This window comes from Achroia grisella, unplaced genomic scaffold, assembly GCF_030625045.1.
Source record: "Achroia grisella isolate CSIRO2021 unplaced genomic scaffold, CSIRO_AGI_Agris_v1 utg1241, whole genome shotgun sequence".
Taxonomy (NCBI): Eukaryota; Metazoa; Arthropoda; class Insecta; order Lepidoptera; family Pyralidae; genus Achroia; species Achroia grisella.
The window spans coordinates 506,825-520,845 of NW_026712604.1; the positions used below are offsets into that span (position 1 = coordinate 506,825).

The following is a 14,021-nucleotide window of genomic DNA, read 5'->3' on the forward strand; positions in this document are numbered from 1 at the left end:
TCTTTAAAACAATCATCTTTAAAGAATACTTTATTAATATTGATCTGCTTGCTTTCTATGTATGTTATTATTATATATATTACTATCTGTTCCCGCGACTTCGTCCGCGTGGAATTTAACTTTATTTTTCTAAAATAAAAGTAGCCTAAGTTACTCCTTACTTCATCAGCTACCTGCCTAAAAAAGTCCCGTCAAAATCGGTCCAGGTATATCAGAGATTAGACGGAACAAACAGATAAATTGAAAAAAATGTTATTTTGGTGTATGTGCCGTATTTATATTCATATGCATGTAGTAAAAAACGGCTATTTCACTATTACAAACAGACACTCCAATTTTATTTATATGTGTACATGTATACATTATTAGTATGTATTACAAAAAAAATGTATCTAAGTATATCTATTAGTTGTTTAGTACCCATAACACAAATTCTGGTCTGGGGAAAGGGATTGTTAGTAATGTGAACTAATAACGCCATTGCTAGCAATGTACCATGACAGGTTGACCTCCACGTTGTTTACCCTGGAAATCATCGTGGTAAATTGCCATTTATCAAGATAGGTTAACTGATCTGACTTCATGCTCATTTTATCATCCTCCACTGGTCCCCAGGCAGGTGCATTCCATTGTCATTCTTCAATACAAGGTCTGCTCAGCTTGAGACTAGACGTTGCTGCGTGAAAAGTCCAGGAAAAAATCGCCATGAAGGATGAATTTATAGACTTCTCCACAAGACAGTCCGAGCCGTAGGTCATAGCTATCAAGCAAGGCAGTGGTTGGCACTCATTGTCGTTGCCATGGCGACCACACCACAACACCACGCACAATAGTGGTGACCACACCATGATAAACATAAGTGCTCACCAAGGACGCGTCAAAGAAATTTTGCAATTGTTTGACGAAATACAAGTTCTATTGAAATTGTACTTTTATTATACACAAGTAAAATTTACTACAGAAATTGTGGTGTTTAGAACTTTTTTTTGACGGCGGTGGTCTAGCGGTTTAGCACACTGCCTTACTTCCGATAGTCGCGGGTTCGATTCCTCGCACGACACAAACATTTGTATTTATGAGTATGATAGCTTCTGTCGGTCTGATTGTTTTCTATGTATAACATGTATGTATTTACAAAAAAAAATCTTTGTTTTGTATCAGTTGTCTAGTATCCATAACACAAGCTTTAACTAGCTTAACTTAGGTTTAGATGGCGCTGTGTGAATTGTCCTGAGATTTTTTTTAATGCTACATTCTGCCACAGGGAATTAGATCTAAATGTCTTTGTTTTATAATTTAAAATGGTCTTCAATTTTTTTATACTACGATTGTAGTAAACAAGCATACAATCCATCTGATGGTAAACGGTTACCCTAACTTATGGATGCCTGAAATATAATACCAGGGATGTCTCGTGCGCATTGCTGACCCGTAAGAAACCTTAATACATCCGTCTTGAAAAACCTCATGCTGTAATCTCCCGAGAAAACCTCGGCAGGTAGTTCATTCCACAATGTAAGTGTACGGGGGAGGAAGCTGTCCTGAGGCTCCTCCTAATATACAGGTTATAATATGGGTACGACGGGGAAAGTGGATGGATGTGATCTGAAGTAATGTGGACTGATATTGCTAGCAATGTGTTATGTCAGCTTGACCTTCACGCGGTTTCCCCTGGAAACCATTATGATAAATTCTTGGTGAATTTATCACGATGGGCAAACTGAGCTGACCTCATGCTCATCTTATCATCCTCCAATGGTGCCCCGTCAGCGTAAACCGTTAGCGCAGGCGTGTCCACCATTTCATTATCATCAATAAGAAAAGTACGACGTGGATGTAAATTCTTCTAGTCTATTCGTAAAAGAACAATAAAAGTAGGCTAAGAAATCTTTTAATTCGAAATTTGTTAAAAGAAGTCCTCTTATAATTAATATACTGCCGGCCTCGATGGTCTAGCGGCATATAGCCTTACTTCAGATGGTTGCACGTTTGATTCTTCGCACGGTACAAACATTTGTGTTTATGATTGATTGTATATGTCTGATATGTATATTACAAAAAAAAATTACGTAATTATATCAGTACATAATCCATCCACTACCTACCCATAATACAAGCTCTACTTACCTTGGCACTAGATGGCACTCTGTTAGTTGTCCTGGGTTATTATTACTAAACTTTACACTAAAAAATAGCAGCCCAAAAAAAACTTCCCAAACAGCATAAATAAAATTATTATTTATAGACAAAAGCATGAGAAACGCCGGGTGGCAGCGACAGTATCGCGACGATACGTAAACACGCGTTGTGATTAATGATGCACCTTTACAAAACATGTTCAGGCTTAATAACATTCGGAAACATGGCCACAAAAGTTTTGTGCCGTCATTAAATACGCTTGCCATATTGGAGGGTTGTAATATAAGGATAATTATATTTTCTTGAAGTGTATTTAATATTTAACAGAAGAAGTAGAGAAAAATTTGTACAAAGTTGTTTAAATACCACTATCTCTATACCCATCTCTATATTTTTATATATCTAGTGGCAACCATAGTCTATATCAGGAGTAAGCAACCTTTTTCAACAACGGAACAATTTAAATTTCATTTTTTTGCCAAGCCGCACATAAAGTAATACCTATTAATAATTTAGAAAACTTTATTTATAATAAACATTAGTATAAAATAATATAAAATTTTAATGCAAAATAAAAACACGCGCAGACGCGGCGTATGAACAAGTCCCAAACAAGTGAATAACTCGTCAGAAAAATTTGTTTTGGTTTAGGTAATATGTATTACCATTTTGTTATAATTAAAATGAGAAAGTAGAAAATATACTAAATTTTAGAATTGCTTACCGGATTGCATAAACATATTTAACGGGCCCGGCTACAAGGGGCCCGCGGCCCGCGATTTGTTCATCCCTTGTACATACATACATACATACGTACATACATACATGAACAGCACAAAGCTTACCACTTTTCAATAGAAATTTATTACTCTATGTTTGCGATCGCAAATAGCCATATAATAATACATTTAAAAATAAAATTAAAAAATTCAAATATGGAATGTTGCACATGGAACAATGTTATACTTTACGTGAATTTTTTTTTTCACATTTCTCGACTATTAAATTCATTTTACAATGAAAAATAGGAAAAGTCACTATTAAATTCATTTTAAAGGCAAGGCAATGATGAATCTATTCTATCCATTTTTTATTTCATTATTATAAAAACTTAAATATAGCAATATTCCTCCAGTAAACACCCATAGATATTCCTAAATATCGCCGTGATTACATATGAACCTAATTTTGTTTATTAAAATCTTGAATTCCTCTAGAGTACGTGCGTACGTAGTTCGTACTAGAGCTATTTTCTAGTACGAACGGAAATTCATTTGTATGTAAATTAATTAAATATAAAAGTAGGCTATACTTATCGCTGTTGGAAATAAACTATGTCAGCCCGTAATGTTCTAAATCCGACTCAATTCTACGTCGAAGACAATTTTCTTTGCATAGACTTAATAAATTCGTAGATATGTACATATATAAAATGTCGTAAATAATTTTAACTTATTTATTTACTAACACTCAACTATGACTCGAACTACATTTTTAAAATATAAATAGCCAATATCCTTCGTCAGAATATAATTTATTCATTGAGGTCCAAGTGAGATTAGCCGTTTAGTCGTGATAAGATTCCAAACAGAAAGACACGAGACAGTGTTGCATGAAAGACGTGGTCTTAGCGACGAATGATGAGAGCGGGTAGTAAGAATGTTGTGTAAGATAATCTTTCTAAGATTATAAATTTATAGTGGGTAGAATAATACTTTTATGGCTTCAACTATTTGAAAAATAGTTGAAAAATATCCATGGTATATACATAAAATTAGGAAATTTCTCACCACGTTTTATTTATTTTAGATTATATATAAAACGTAAGATTCCAAGGTTTTCCTAATTATATTTTATAATGATCGAGTCTTGATATAGTCATTAGACAAAACCTAACCCATCTAAGAATATATTATTAAATAAAAAATATATTTTTTTTATTTATTTATATTCGTACTATCGCCGACTATGAGCACCCGCAAAACCAAGGGAAATGCGAATGCGTTGACTTTCTTTTAAAAAAGAATTTGCTCTTTTCTTGAAGGTTTTAATATCATATCGGTTCAGAAATACCATTCCAAGGTGATTCCACAATGTGGTTGTGCGTGGCAAAAAGTTTCTAGAAAACCTCATTGTGAAGGACCGGGATTCAGATGATCAGTATGGTATTTTAGTTTAATGTTTGATTAAAGAAAAGTCAATTCTAACAATTTAGATATCTATTAAAGTGATACTCGCGACTTGAACCAAAGGTAAAGGACGTAACAATTTCCGTGTTTATGTAGAACGATGCCCTTCTATAGAACCGTATAGAAAGGGGGTAATTTACTTCTACATACATAAATTATGTTTCCTAAATTCTACACCCGCCATTAATGTTGATACGTTATCGTGAATCACTGATTGGCGGGTTGCAATCTCGCAACGGGGCGTGAATTTGCGCAATAATTTATTTAACAATTTCTGTATATAAAAAGATCGTGCCCAATGGCGTGCGTTGGGAGAGGCTATGTCCAACGGTGGACTGCAGTAAGCTGATGATGATGATGATATAAAAAGAAAGGAACAAACTGGAGGCTTTTGAAATGTAGTGTTGGAGAAGGATGGAAAGAATTAGCTGGAAAGATAAAGTAAGAAACGAAGAAGTAGCTTATGTAAAAGAAAAAAGAGGCAGATATTGAATACTATAGAAAATAAACAAGGAAATGCTAGGACACTTGATACGGCATAATGATTTTATAAAAAATATTATTGATGGTAAAATAGAAGGAAAGAGGGAGAGGAAGACCAAGGCACAGCTACATCAAGCAAATTAAAGGCAAAATGGGAGTCGTGTAGTATCAACATTTAAAGAGCATGATGGAAGATTGTGGAAAGTGACAATTGCTCCACCGACAAGAGTGTAATAAATTATGAATAAAGTATACTATGGCTATATATTCATATATTTATGTATACATATTCATTCTTATAGTTATTATTATTACAAAATATTACAATGTCTCCTTTTTCGAACATGTATATGTCTTGGCATATATCTAGTTAACACACTATAACATTTTCTAGGTTTGTTGGTAGAAATCTCTTTATGAGAGATTTTTTGTATCATTGTTGTTTTCCTATGTGTGTGTACAATAAAGAATGAATAATTTTTATTGATTAAAAACTGTCTTTAACTTTACAATCTAATAGGAGACATGTCCTTCTTCATGCGAGTTTTTATAGAAATTGTAAAATTATTAAATTTTGTAAACTTACACATATACTTATACTCGTATCAAGCTTAGTAGCCTTAATAAGTTAAGAGTAAGAGGAGTAATAGCTGTATTAATTATATTCTTTATTACAATGATAATATACATTAATAATATAATTTAGAGACAATGTGAGTAACTATGGACTCGTCCCTAAAAGATATCTCTTCCAGTTAATCCAAAACAGTGGCATAGGTTTTAAGTGGGTAATAACTGGTGCAAAAAAAATCATGAAATATTTGAACATCTTTCCATCTAACTTTAACTTTTTTATGAATAAAAAAGAGTTCAAAATAGCCGCATTGGTAACGAGTAGTAACTACTTATACGTATTAGGTTCAACGATATTGTATTTACCTACTGCTGTAGTCAAGTCAAGTACACTACCCAGGTAACAAAAGAAAAACCTAGATCCGATAAACTTGACATTAATACTAACGTCACAGCCCTATCGCGTTATCGCAAAAAGTGATGTATAATCCAAATTAATTGTTGAAAATTGTTACTTGTTAGAGTTTAAGGTCCTTTCAGGGCTGTAAATCAACTAATTTCTTACCCGTTTAATAATATTTTTTTGAAAGCCTCCTTGCGTAGTGGTTTGATACACCGATTTATATAGAAAGGTCATAGGTTCATATCTGATCAACACGAAATGACTTCAAAGGTTCTATCAGGGTTATAAATGAACTAATTCATTATCTGTTTAAAAATATTTTTTTTGAAAGCGTCTTTGCGTAGTGGTTTCATACACCGAATTATATAGAATGGTCGTAGGTTCATATCTGATCGACACGAAATGTCTTCATGCTAATAGGGCGTGTAACAGGATCAGGATGATTATACAACTATTAAATAAAAATTGCGTAATAATTGTACGTGTATATATTTATTTCCCAAGAGGGTTAACAAGGAAGTCAAAAGTGACATATAGAAAAAAGGGTATCTGAATAATATTAATATATTGTAAAAATAATGGTGGACAAACTGCCAGCAACAGGGCGCTAGTATAGTACTTATACTTACTTAAATACATAAATAAATACTTACTTAATAACCCTAGATAATTAACGCATCGCCATCTAGACCCACGGTAAGCAGAACTTGTGTTATGAGTATTAGATAACTGATATAAATACTTAGAAGTATGTTTTTGTTTTCTAAATACATAGTAAACATCCAGACCGATACAAACAATCATACTCATGAATACAAATATTTGCACCGTGCGGGGAATCGAATCCGTGACCATCGGAAGTAAAGTAGTGTGAAAAAAGCAATAGATATATACCTTTAAAACACAGAAAAAAATATTCAGATAGGTACAGTAGATCTAAAAATTGTACTTCATATACAAACTCAACAAAATTGCACTCTTTATATAGTAGGTAACAGTTTAAATAAAAATTAACGATAAACAGAATTCTAGTTACTAGGTAGTAATACTTGAGTAGCGTGTATATATAAACGAATTATATTTCAAGTATATATGGCAGTTAATAAGACATTGAACTTCTGAAATCAGTGGACTGTAAAAGCTGTTAACCCCTATAGGGGTTAAAACACTGAGTAGTGGTTTAAACTATGTATCCATGACAACCAATTGTATATATGTGAAATGATATGTGTTTTAATTTGCTTTATGTTAATGAGCTATTTTTTTTGTAATTTACATTTATTGCAAATCGTATAGCGACTTTTCTTTACCTATGTTTTACATTCCATTTTTAAATTCTATTTTGACATAAAAACGTGTAGACACGTATTTTGATTGTCGGATATGGGTTCTAATAACACATACGTTATTAACAAAACTCTTATCAAAACGGAATTTAAAAATGGAATACTATAAAGAGGCAATGTCGCTAAACAGTTTGCAATAAGAGTAAAAAATGAATAACTCATTAAAATTTTTATCTTTAGGCAAATAAGTAGTAATTTCGAATGATTGCATAATGTTGTTTATTTAAAAATCAAATCATTTGTTACAACTATATTAATAATTCTCGGACGCAAATGCTTAAACAATTTAACTAGAAAGCTCCAACATAGAATACCTGTCATAATATTCAAATATTTATATCAATTACACTGGGATGAATCAATGAGAATACTCCGTGAATATATCATGCTTAAAAAACAGTCTATAATTGACGAAGACTTCAATGAACAAGTACATAGCGTTCGAATATAGAACCTCCTACTTTTTTAAAGTCGTTTAAAAATAGAACGCATTGTTCGTTCTTGGAAACAATCATTTCAATAACATGCACATTCAATAATCTTATACCAACCTATAGTCGTGATGCGAGCATTATGAGTATAGGTTGGTAACATTTATAAGAAAGTACGAGTAAGCAATTTTTTTGGGTGGCAATATCTGCAAGATAATGTATGCATTTTCATTTTAAACGTTTTGTCTATGTGTGCAAACATTTAACCAAAAATGAAGTATTATAGTTATTTTATCAAACATTTAATTTTTACGATTCTGTTGAAGGCCTTTGTTTCTTTACTTCCTTAGATTTAATTTTGGTTTTCTTTTTCATGTACTTGTAATGGGTTATAAAATTTTTGTCTATGATGCTGGACATATATATATATAGATGACCATTAAGATTGTCTATCACGAGGACGATCAATTTGAATGAATGGAATCGATCTATTTCATTGCCATATATTCAAACTATATTATGTTATTAACTTTAATGTAAATAATTAACAGTAAAATAAGGTTTAACCACATGTCTGCTCCGTGCATACTTTTTCTATAATATGGTGACAATCAAACTTACGGCGCATCTGATGGTAAACGGTAAACTTAAGAACCCTGAACAATATCAACAAATATAATTTTAAAGTTTATATTGTATGGGGATCGAATTCGATACCATCTACTTAAATTATGAATTATGTCAAAATAAATAAAGGCAATAAATATGAATATAGATGTTCTCATATTAAAATGTCTTCTCTCTTTAAATTATAAATTTATTACATTACAGCCGCATTACCGGTCGGTTAATGGTCTCTGTTGGTACCTAATGAAGACCAATAACCGATCGCCAGTCAGCATAACCAATTAATTATGATCTCTATCAGGCTTTTATGACATCAAATTTGGGGGTCCACGCGATTTGGGGTGGTGTTCATGCGTGACTACGACCCCAGCACGCAACTTCACACCATCAAAGCAGTCTAGTACTAAATACAGGACTAGACTGATGCTTACCGCATTCGCCCAACGTCGACGACGGTCACAACATTACGCGCCGCGTCGCCGCGCGAACGTATGAACGGAACGTATTTTCGAATTTCGAATTGAGTACCTTAGCTCGCGGCGTTCGATTTCAAAAACAAAGTTTAGCTAATCTGTGGTGTATTTGAAAATTTACAAAAATGGAGGGCTGCGGAATGAAATGCATAAAATATCTATTGGTTGTTTTCAACGGATTGTTTTTGGTGAGTATTAATATTATAATATAATTTTATTTCAATGTTTACAATACCCAATAAGTTACATCAATCTGTTTATACATGCAATATGTAGGTGTCAAAAGTGAATTTTTATTTTTTTTAATATGAGTTAATGTTTTTTTTTTGTTTTTGTTAATAAAGAAATATATCATACATGTTCTGTCGTCCATAAGTTACCCAAATCACAGATAACATAATATTACCCAAATCAAGTATTTTTATATCAATTATCGCGTATTAAAATATCAATTATATAAATGTAGGCCATTTATATAATTGATATTTTAATACGCGATATCCATTTCCTATATATCTATATTATATCTTAATAATAGTAATATCTTGTGTAGTTTCATTTGAAATGGTTTTATAGAGATGAAATCAAGTCTTAAATTTCTTTTTAAATGTGACAGAGAGGACATGGGGAAATTCTGAAATTGGATGATATGCACATATTTATAATATTTGTTATAATTAATGTAGTATATTTTAATATTTTCAACAATACTAGTTGATGCCTACTAATTCGTCTGCTGAGTATTAGCAATTCGACTAGTCCTTTTTTATCTCTTACTTGAGAAATGATTATAAGTAGTTTAAGGGTACAAAAGTGACAAACAGATGTATGGTTTATTTATTTATTACTTTATTATTTAGTTTATTTTATATACGAATAAAAACAGTTGTATAGTTTATTGGAAATGATAAAAATATATACGGCACTATGTAATGAATTCATAGATAGACAATAGATTGTTCTATTGTCTATGAGATACATAAGCTCTATCTATATTTAACAATTCTAGGAAATAAAGTACATGGTATCCAAAATACGTGACGTTATTCTCCAAGACATACAAGCGTTCACGCACGTGTTGCGTATTGTAATGACAGCGTAATGGGGAATTTAATACTAGGAATACTTTTTTACCGCGGTTAAAGCTAGTACAGCTTTAACTGCGATTCTTTCCTCGTGTTATGGAACTTTTCTATCACAAACATTCATTATCATGATCATCATCGTCAGCTTACTGCAGTCCACTGCGCAAACATTATGCGTATATTTTTCATAAAAATTGATTATGTTTGATATGCTAAGACGATGAAAAGAAAACAAAGAAGCTCATTCTAAAATTTAGAATCCACACTGATATTATAAATGACAAAATATGTTTGTCTGTTTGCTACGACTAAACGGCTGAGCAACATGAATACATTGTTTTTATACATTGTATTACGAATATAGACATAGTCTATATTTTATTTAAAATAATCTGGAAATGCATAAATTAGAAGATGTAGGTTTGAGCAAATGAAGTTGTATATAACACCCCGAATTCATTAAGACTTTTGAACATTTTAACTAAGGCATTTTTTTTAATTGCTAAGCAAGTCTATAATTACTTTGCGTCTATTTGTAATAGTTTCCAGTTTGTTGCATTTCGTAGCAATGATACAAATATAATAATTTAGAATACACAAGTATCAGAGGTGACCCGTACTTGATGTCCATTAAAACATATTTTATTTTTAATAACTTTATCAATATAAAGGCAAAAAAATATACTAAATCCAGCTGCGTATTAATAATTATTAAAAGAAATTAATTTAAAAATTAAATATAATATCGAAATTTTATTATAATATCTATACTTAATTAAATAATAGCATGTGTAGTATAAATATAATTATAGATTATACATACCGTCGACTAATGAAAATCCCGATTGACTCTTATTCATATTACACAACTTAACACTTATTACTACATAGAATTTATAAAGAAAATTAATTATAAAAAATAAAATTAAAATTTACACATAACATCGTCTTGCACAGAAATCTATCGGACAACATTGCACAGGATTTTTTATTTAATTTAATAATTTGCATTATTTAATTCCGCAAATAATTAATACGGTAGCTACAGGACTTATTTCGTACACTTTTGGTCGCTATTTCCCTAACATACATCCGTAATACTCGTAATAAACCACGTTTATGGAGTGACGTAGTTTTTCCTGTATTGCTAACTTGGATTACAAGTATACCTACTTTGTTCATACCTAAAGCATACCTTACAAGTGAGTAAGTATTGTCTTAGCAATAATAATATTGTACAGTATTCGGGCCGCTGGCTGGCACGACAATTCCTTATTTTTAAATATTTATATTTTTATATTAATATTTGGTTGCTATAGTTTTGTTATTATTCTATTATTGCTCTTGCCTCTTGCTTTCGTACATAGTTTTGTTACGACATATATTTATACTGTTAGTTTTGCATATTGCGCCTTTAATTACCACCATCGTTGGCTGTACCGACCCCAGCGCTCCACACATTTAAATTAACATGTTTTATAAATAGCTATAGATTGAATTAAATTGGCAGCATATATGCATACATGTACACATATGTACAACAACATAATAAAAACAAAAAAATATTTAGCTACTATTAAAATATTTGGTAAAAACGAGTCCGCTCAGCACATTGCTGCAGCCAAAACTACAGCGCTGATTTCAGCGGAGCCTTTAGAACCAATAATGGCACAAAAAACAAATAGTACATAAAAATAATATGAATTGACTTATTATCCGACAAACTAACTATATCTGAACATAAAATCAATTTAAGCAAAGTGATTTATAATAATTTATGAATATTTTATCATTCGATTTTTTGCGGAAAATCATTTCAGTATCGAATGGATTTATATTATTTTGTTTAATTCCTCTACAATCAGCATGTGTGCGATCACAAATATTCGGCGCGGAAACGGAATTAAACAAAATAATATAAATAACTCTATTGAGTAATTAATTTATATCTATTACATATATTAGTCCATTTTCTAAATATACCTACAATGAGCGCACAAAAGAACAGAATAATTTCTAGCGCAGGTAGTGAAACTTTCTTCTTCTTGCTTCTGCTTGTTGTATTTTTTTTATCATCAATATAATTCTGATGTATAATATAACTTATACATCAGAATGACACATAGGCTATAAATTTCATGCATGTGAAACCTGGGGCACAGCTAGTAAATACATATACATAGAAAACACCCACATAGATAGAAACAATAATATACTACTAACTAACTACTTACGAATACAAATGTTTGCATCGTGCGAAGAATCGAAATCGCAACTATCGGAATTAATGCGGTGTCGAATCGTATCGCTAGACCACCGGGGCCGTAAAATCAATTTAAGGGCATTCTTGATTTAAAATCTAAAGAGAATTTGAAAAGGTTATTTTAATGGTAACTTTCGTTTCTTTAAACTAAGTATACTTAACCATTAATTATTTATCTGGAATTAGATGGAATATATTAAAGATGAAGTAACACATGACTCTATATTACCGCTTATTAGAAGTTGATGCAATCCGTGACTCACCATAAAATCATATGTACACCATAAAATAAATCATTAAGTTAAATGTAAGTTGTTACCGGAATCGTGAGAATTAATAATCAGAGATACTGCAACTAATCATAATTATATCATAATTTAAGTAAATTATTCAAAACCAGTTAATTAATACAGATAGACATCAGATAGCATCCTGATAAGTAGCCTGCCTCAGTAGGCAGGTAATATTCAGTTTTTTTTAAGTATTTATTTATTACTATAATATTTTGTAAGAACTAGTAGCCGTCCAGTTGTCTAATGCGACCATAATCAATTTAAATTATAATTTTGGCTTTTATAATAGTTTGGTTTGTTTAATTAAGGCTCTATCGCTAAAGACTTTACGTGTATATGTTCCCTACATGGTAGTGTAATGTATTTTTTATGCATAATTAACAACCTCGGTGATCTAGCAGTTTAGCACACAGCTTTACGACCGATGGTCGCAGGTTCGATTCCTCGCACGGCACAAACATTTGTATTCATGAGCATGATTGTTTGTATCGGTGTGGGTGTTCTCTATGTATAATATGTATGTATTTACATAAAAAAATATGTATATGAATCAATTATCTAGTACCCATAACACAAGCTTTAGCTAGCTTAACTTGGGTCTAGATGGCGCTGTGTAAATTGTCCTGAGATTATTATTATTATTATAATTTAAAAAAAAATAGTATTCTGTACTCTTTCTCTACATAAACAATAAGTGTGCGAAATTTCGTACTTCTCCGTCAGCACAATTTTCGCAAAATAGGGTACAAAGTTTTTGCATCACGTATTAATATATGCAGATTCATAAAAAAAAACGAGTCGCCACAAAGCTATACCCGCGACTTCATCCGCGTGGAATTTAACAAAAAAATAATTACAGACTTTTTCTAAAATGAAAGTAGCCATCATTCAACTTCTTATTACATCAGCTACCTGCCAATACAGGTCCCGTCAAAGTAGGTCCAGCCATTTCAGAGATTAGCACAAGCGGAACAAACAGACAGACAGACAGACAAAAATTGAAAAAAAAATGTTATTTTGATGTATGTACCGTATTTACACTCATATGTATGTGGTAAAAAACGATTATTTCAATATTACAAACAGACACTCCAATTTTATTTACATGTATAGATTAAGGAATTTGTTTCGACTCACGAATATTGTCTTTGGCCAATTACACGTAAAACAAGAAATTACGGGATCATACTGTTTTTTTTTTATTTTTATTAATTTCCCGATATTTCTGCCTTGACACAAAGAGTGTGTATATGTAGTGTCGAATTGGGTGGGCATATAAATAAAGATTTTACCTTTTGCCGTACCACCCACAGAGTCCAGAAGCTAAAATATTTTGACGTACATATATTTCAGCGCAGCTCTTCCAGGTTACCTACTAGTGACCTAAGAGGTGATAGCTACATTGCCCAGAAGGCAAGCTATTCAAAGAGTATCTTTCACATTGCCTCGATGTGCAGCGTTGGATTACAATTATGTTTTTTTTGTTTCAATGAAATGTTTGTGGAATCAATCTTTTATAATTTTATATACAAAAAGATTAAATTAACAAACAATAAATAATTGATTCATTTGAATTGAATTGAGATGCACTATAATCTATTGTTATTCTCGTAAAAACCTCAATGACATACGTACAGACGTATAAATTAAATATTGAGTAAGAATTAAATATTGCGGGATTTATATTTCGTTATCCCCTAACCTTTTTATTACGGA

The 14,021-nt window shown here is 31.6% G+C and overlaps 1 protein-coding gene across 1 annotated transcript in view; it reads left to right on the forward strand.

Moving 5' to 3' along the window:
- Nucleotides 1-8,648: 8,648 nt before the first annotated feature.
- The window catches only part of LOC131854624 (23 kDa integral membrane protein-like), a 34,211-nt gene continuing 28,838 nt past the window's right edge, over nt 8,649-14,021 (forward strand). The window contains exon 1 of the mRNA XM_059205750.1: nt 8,649-8,852. Coding sequence (XP_059061733.1) covers nt 8,790-8,852 — 63 coding nt within the window. The 5' untranslated portion in view covers nt 8,649-8,789. The remainder of the gene's footprint in view (nt 8,853-14,021) is intronic.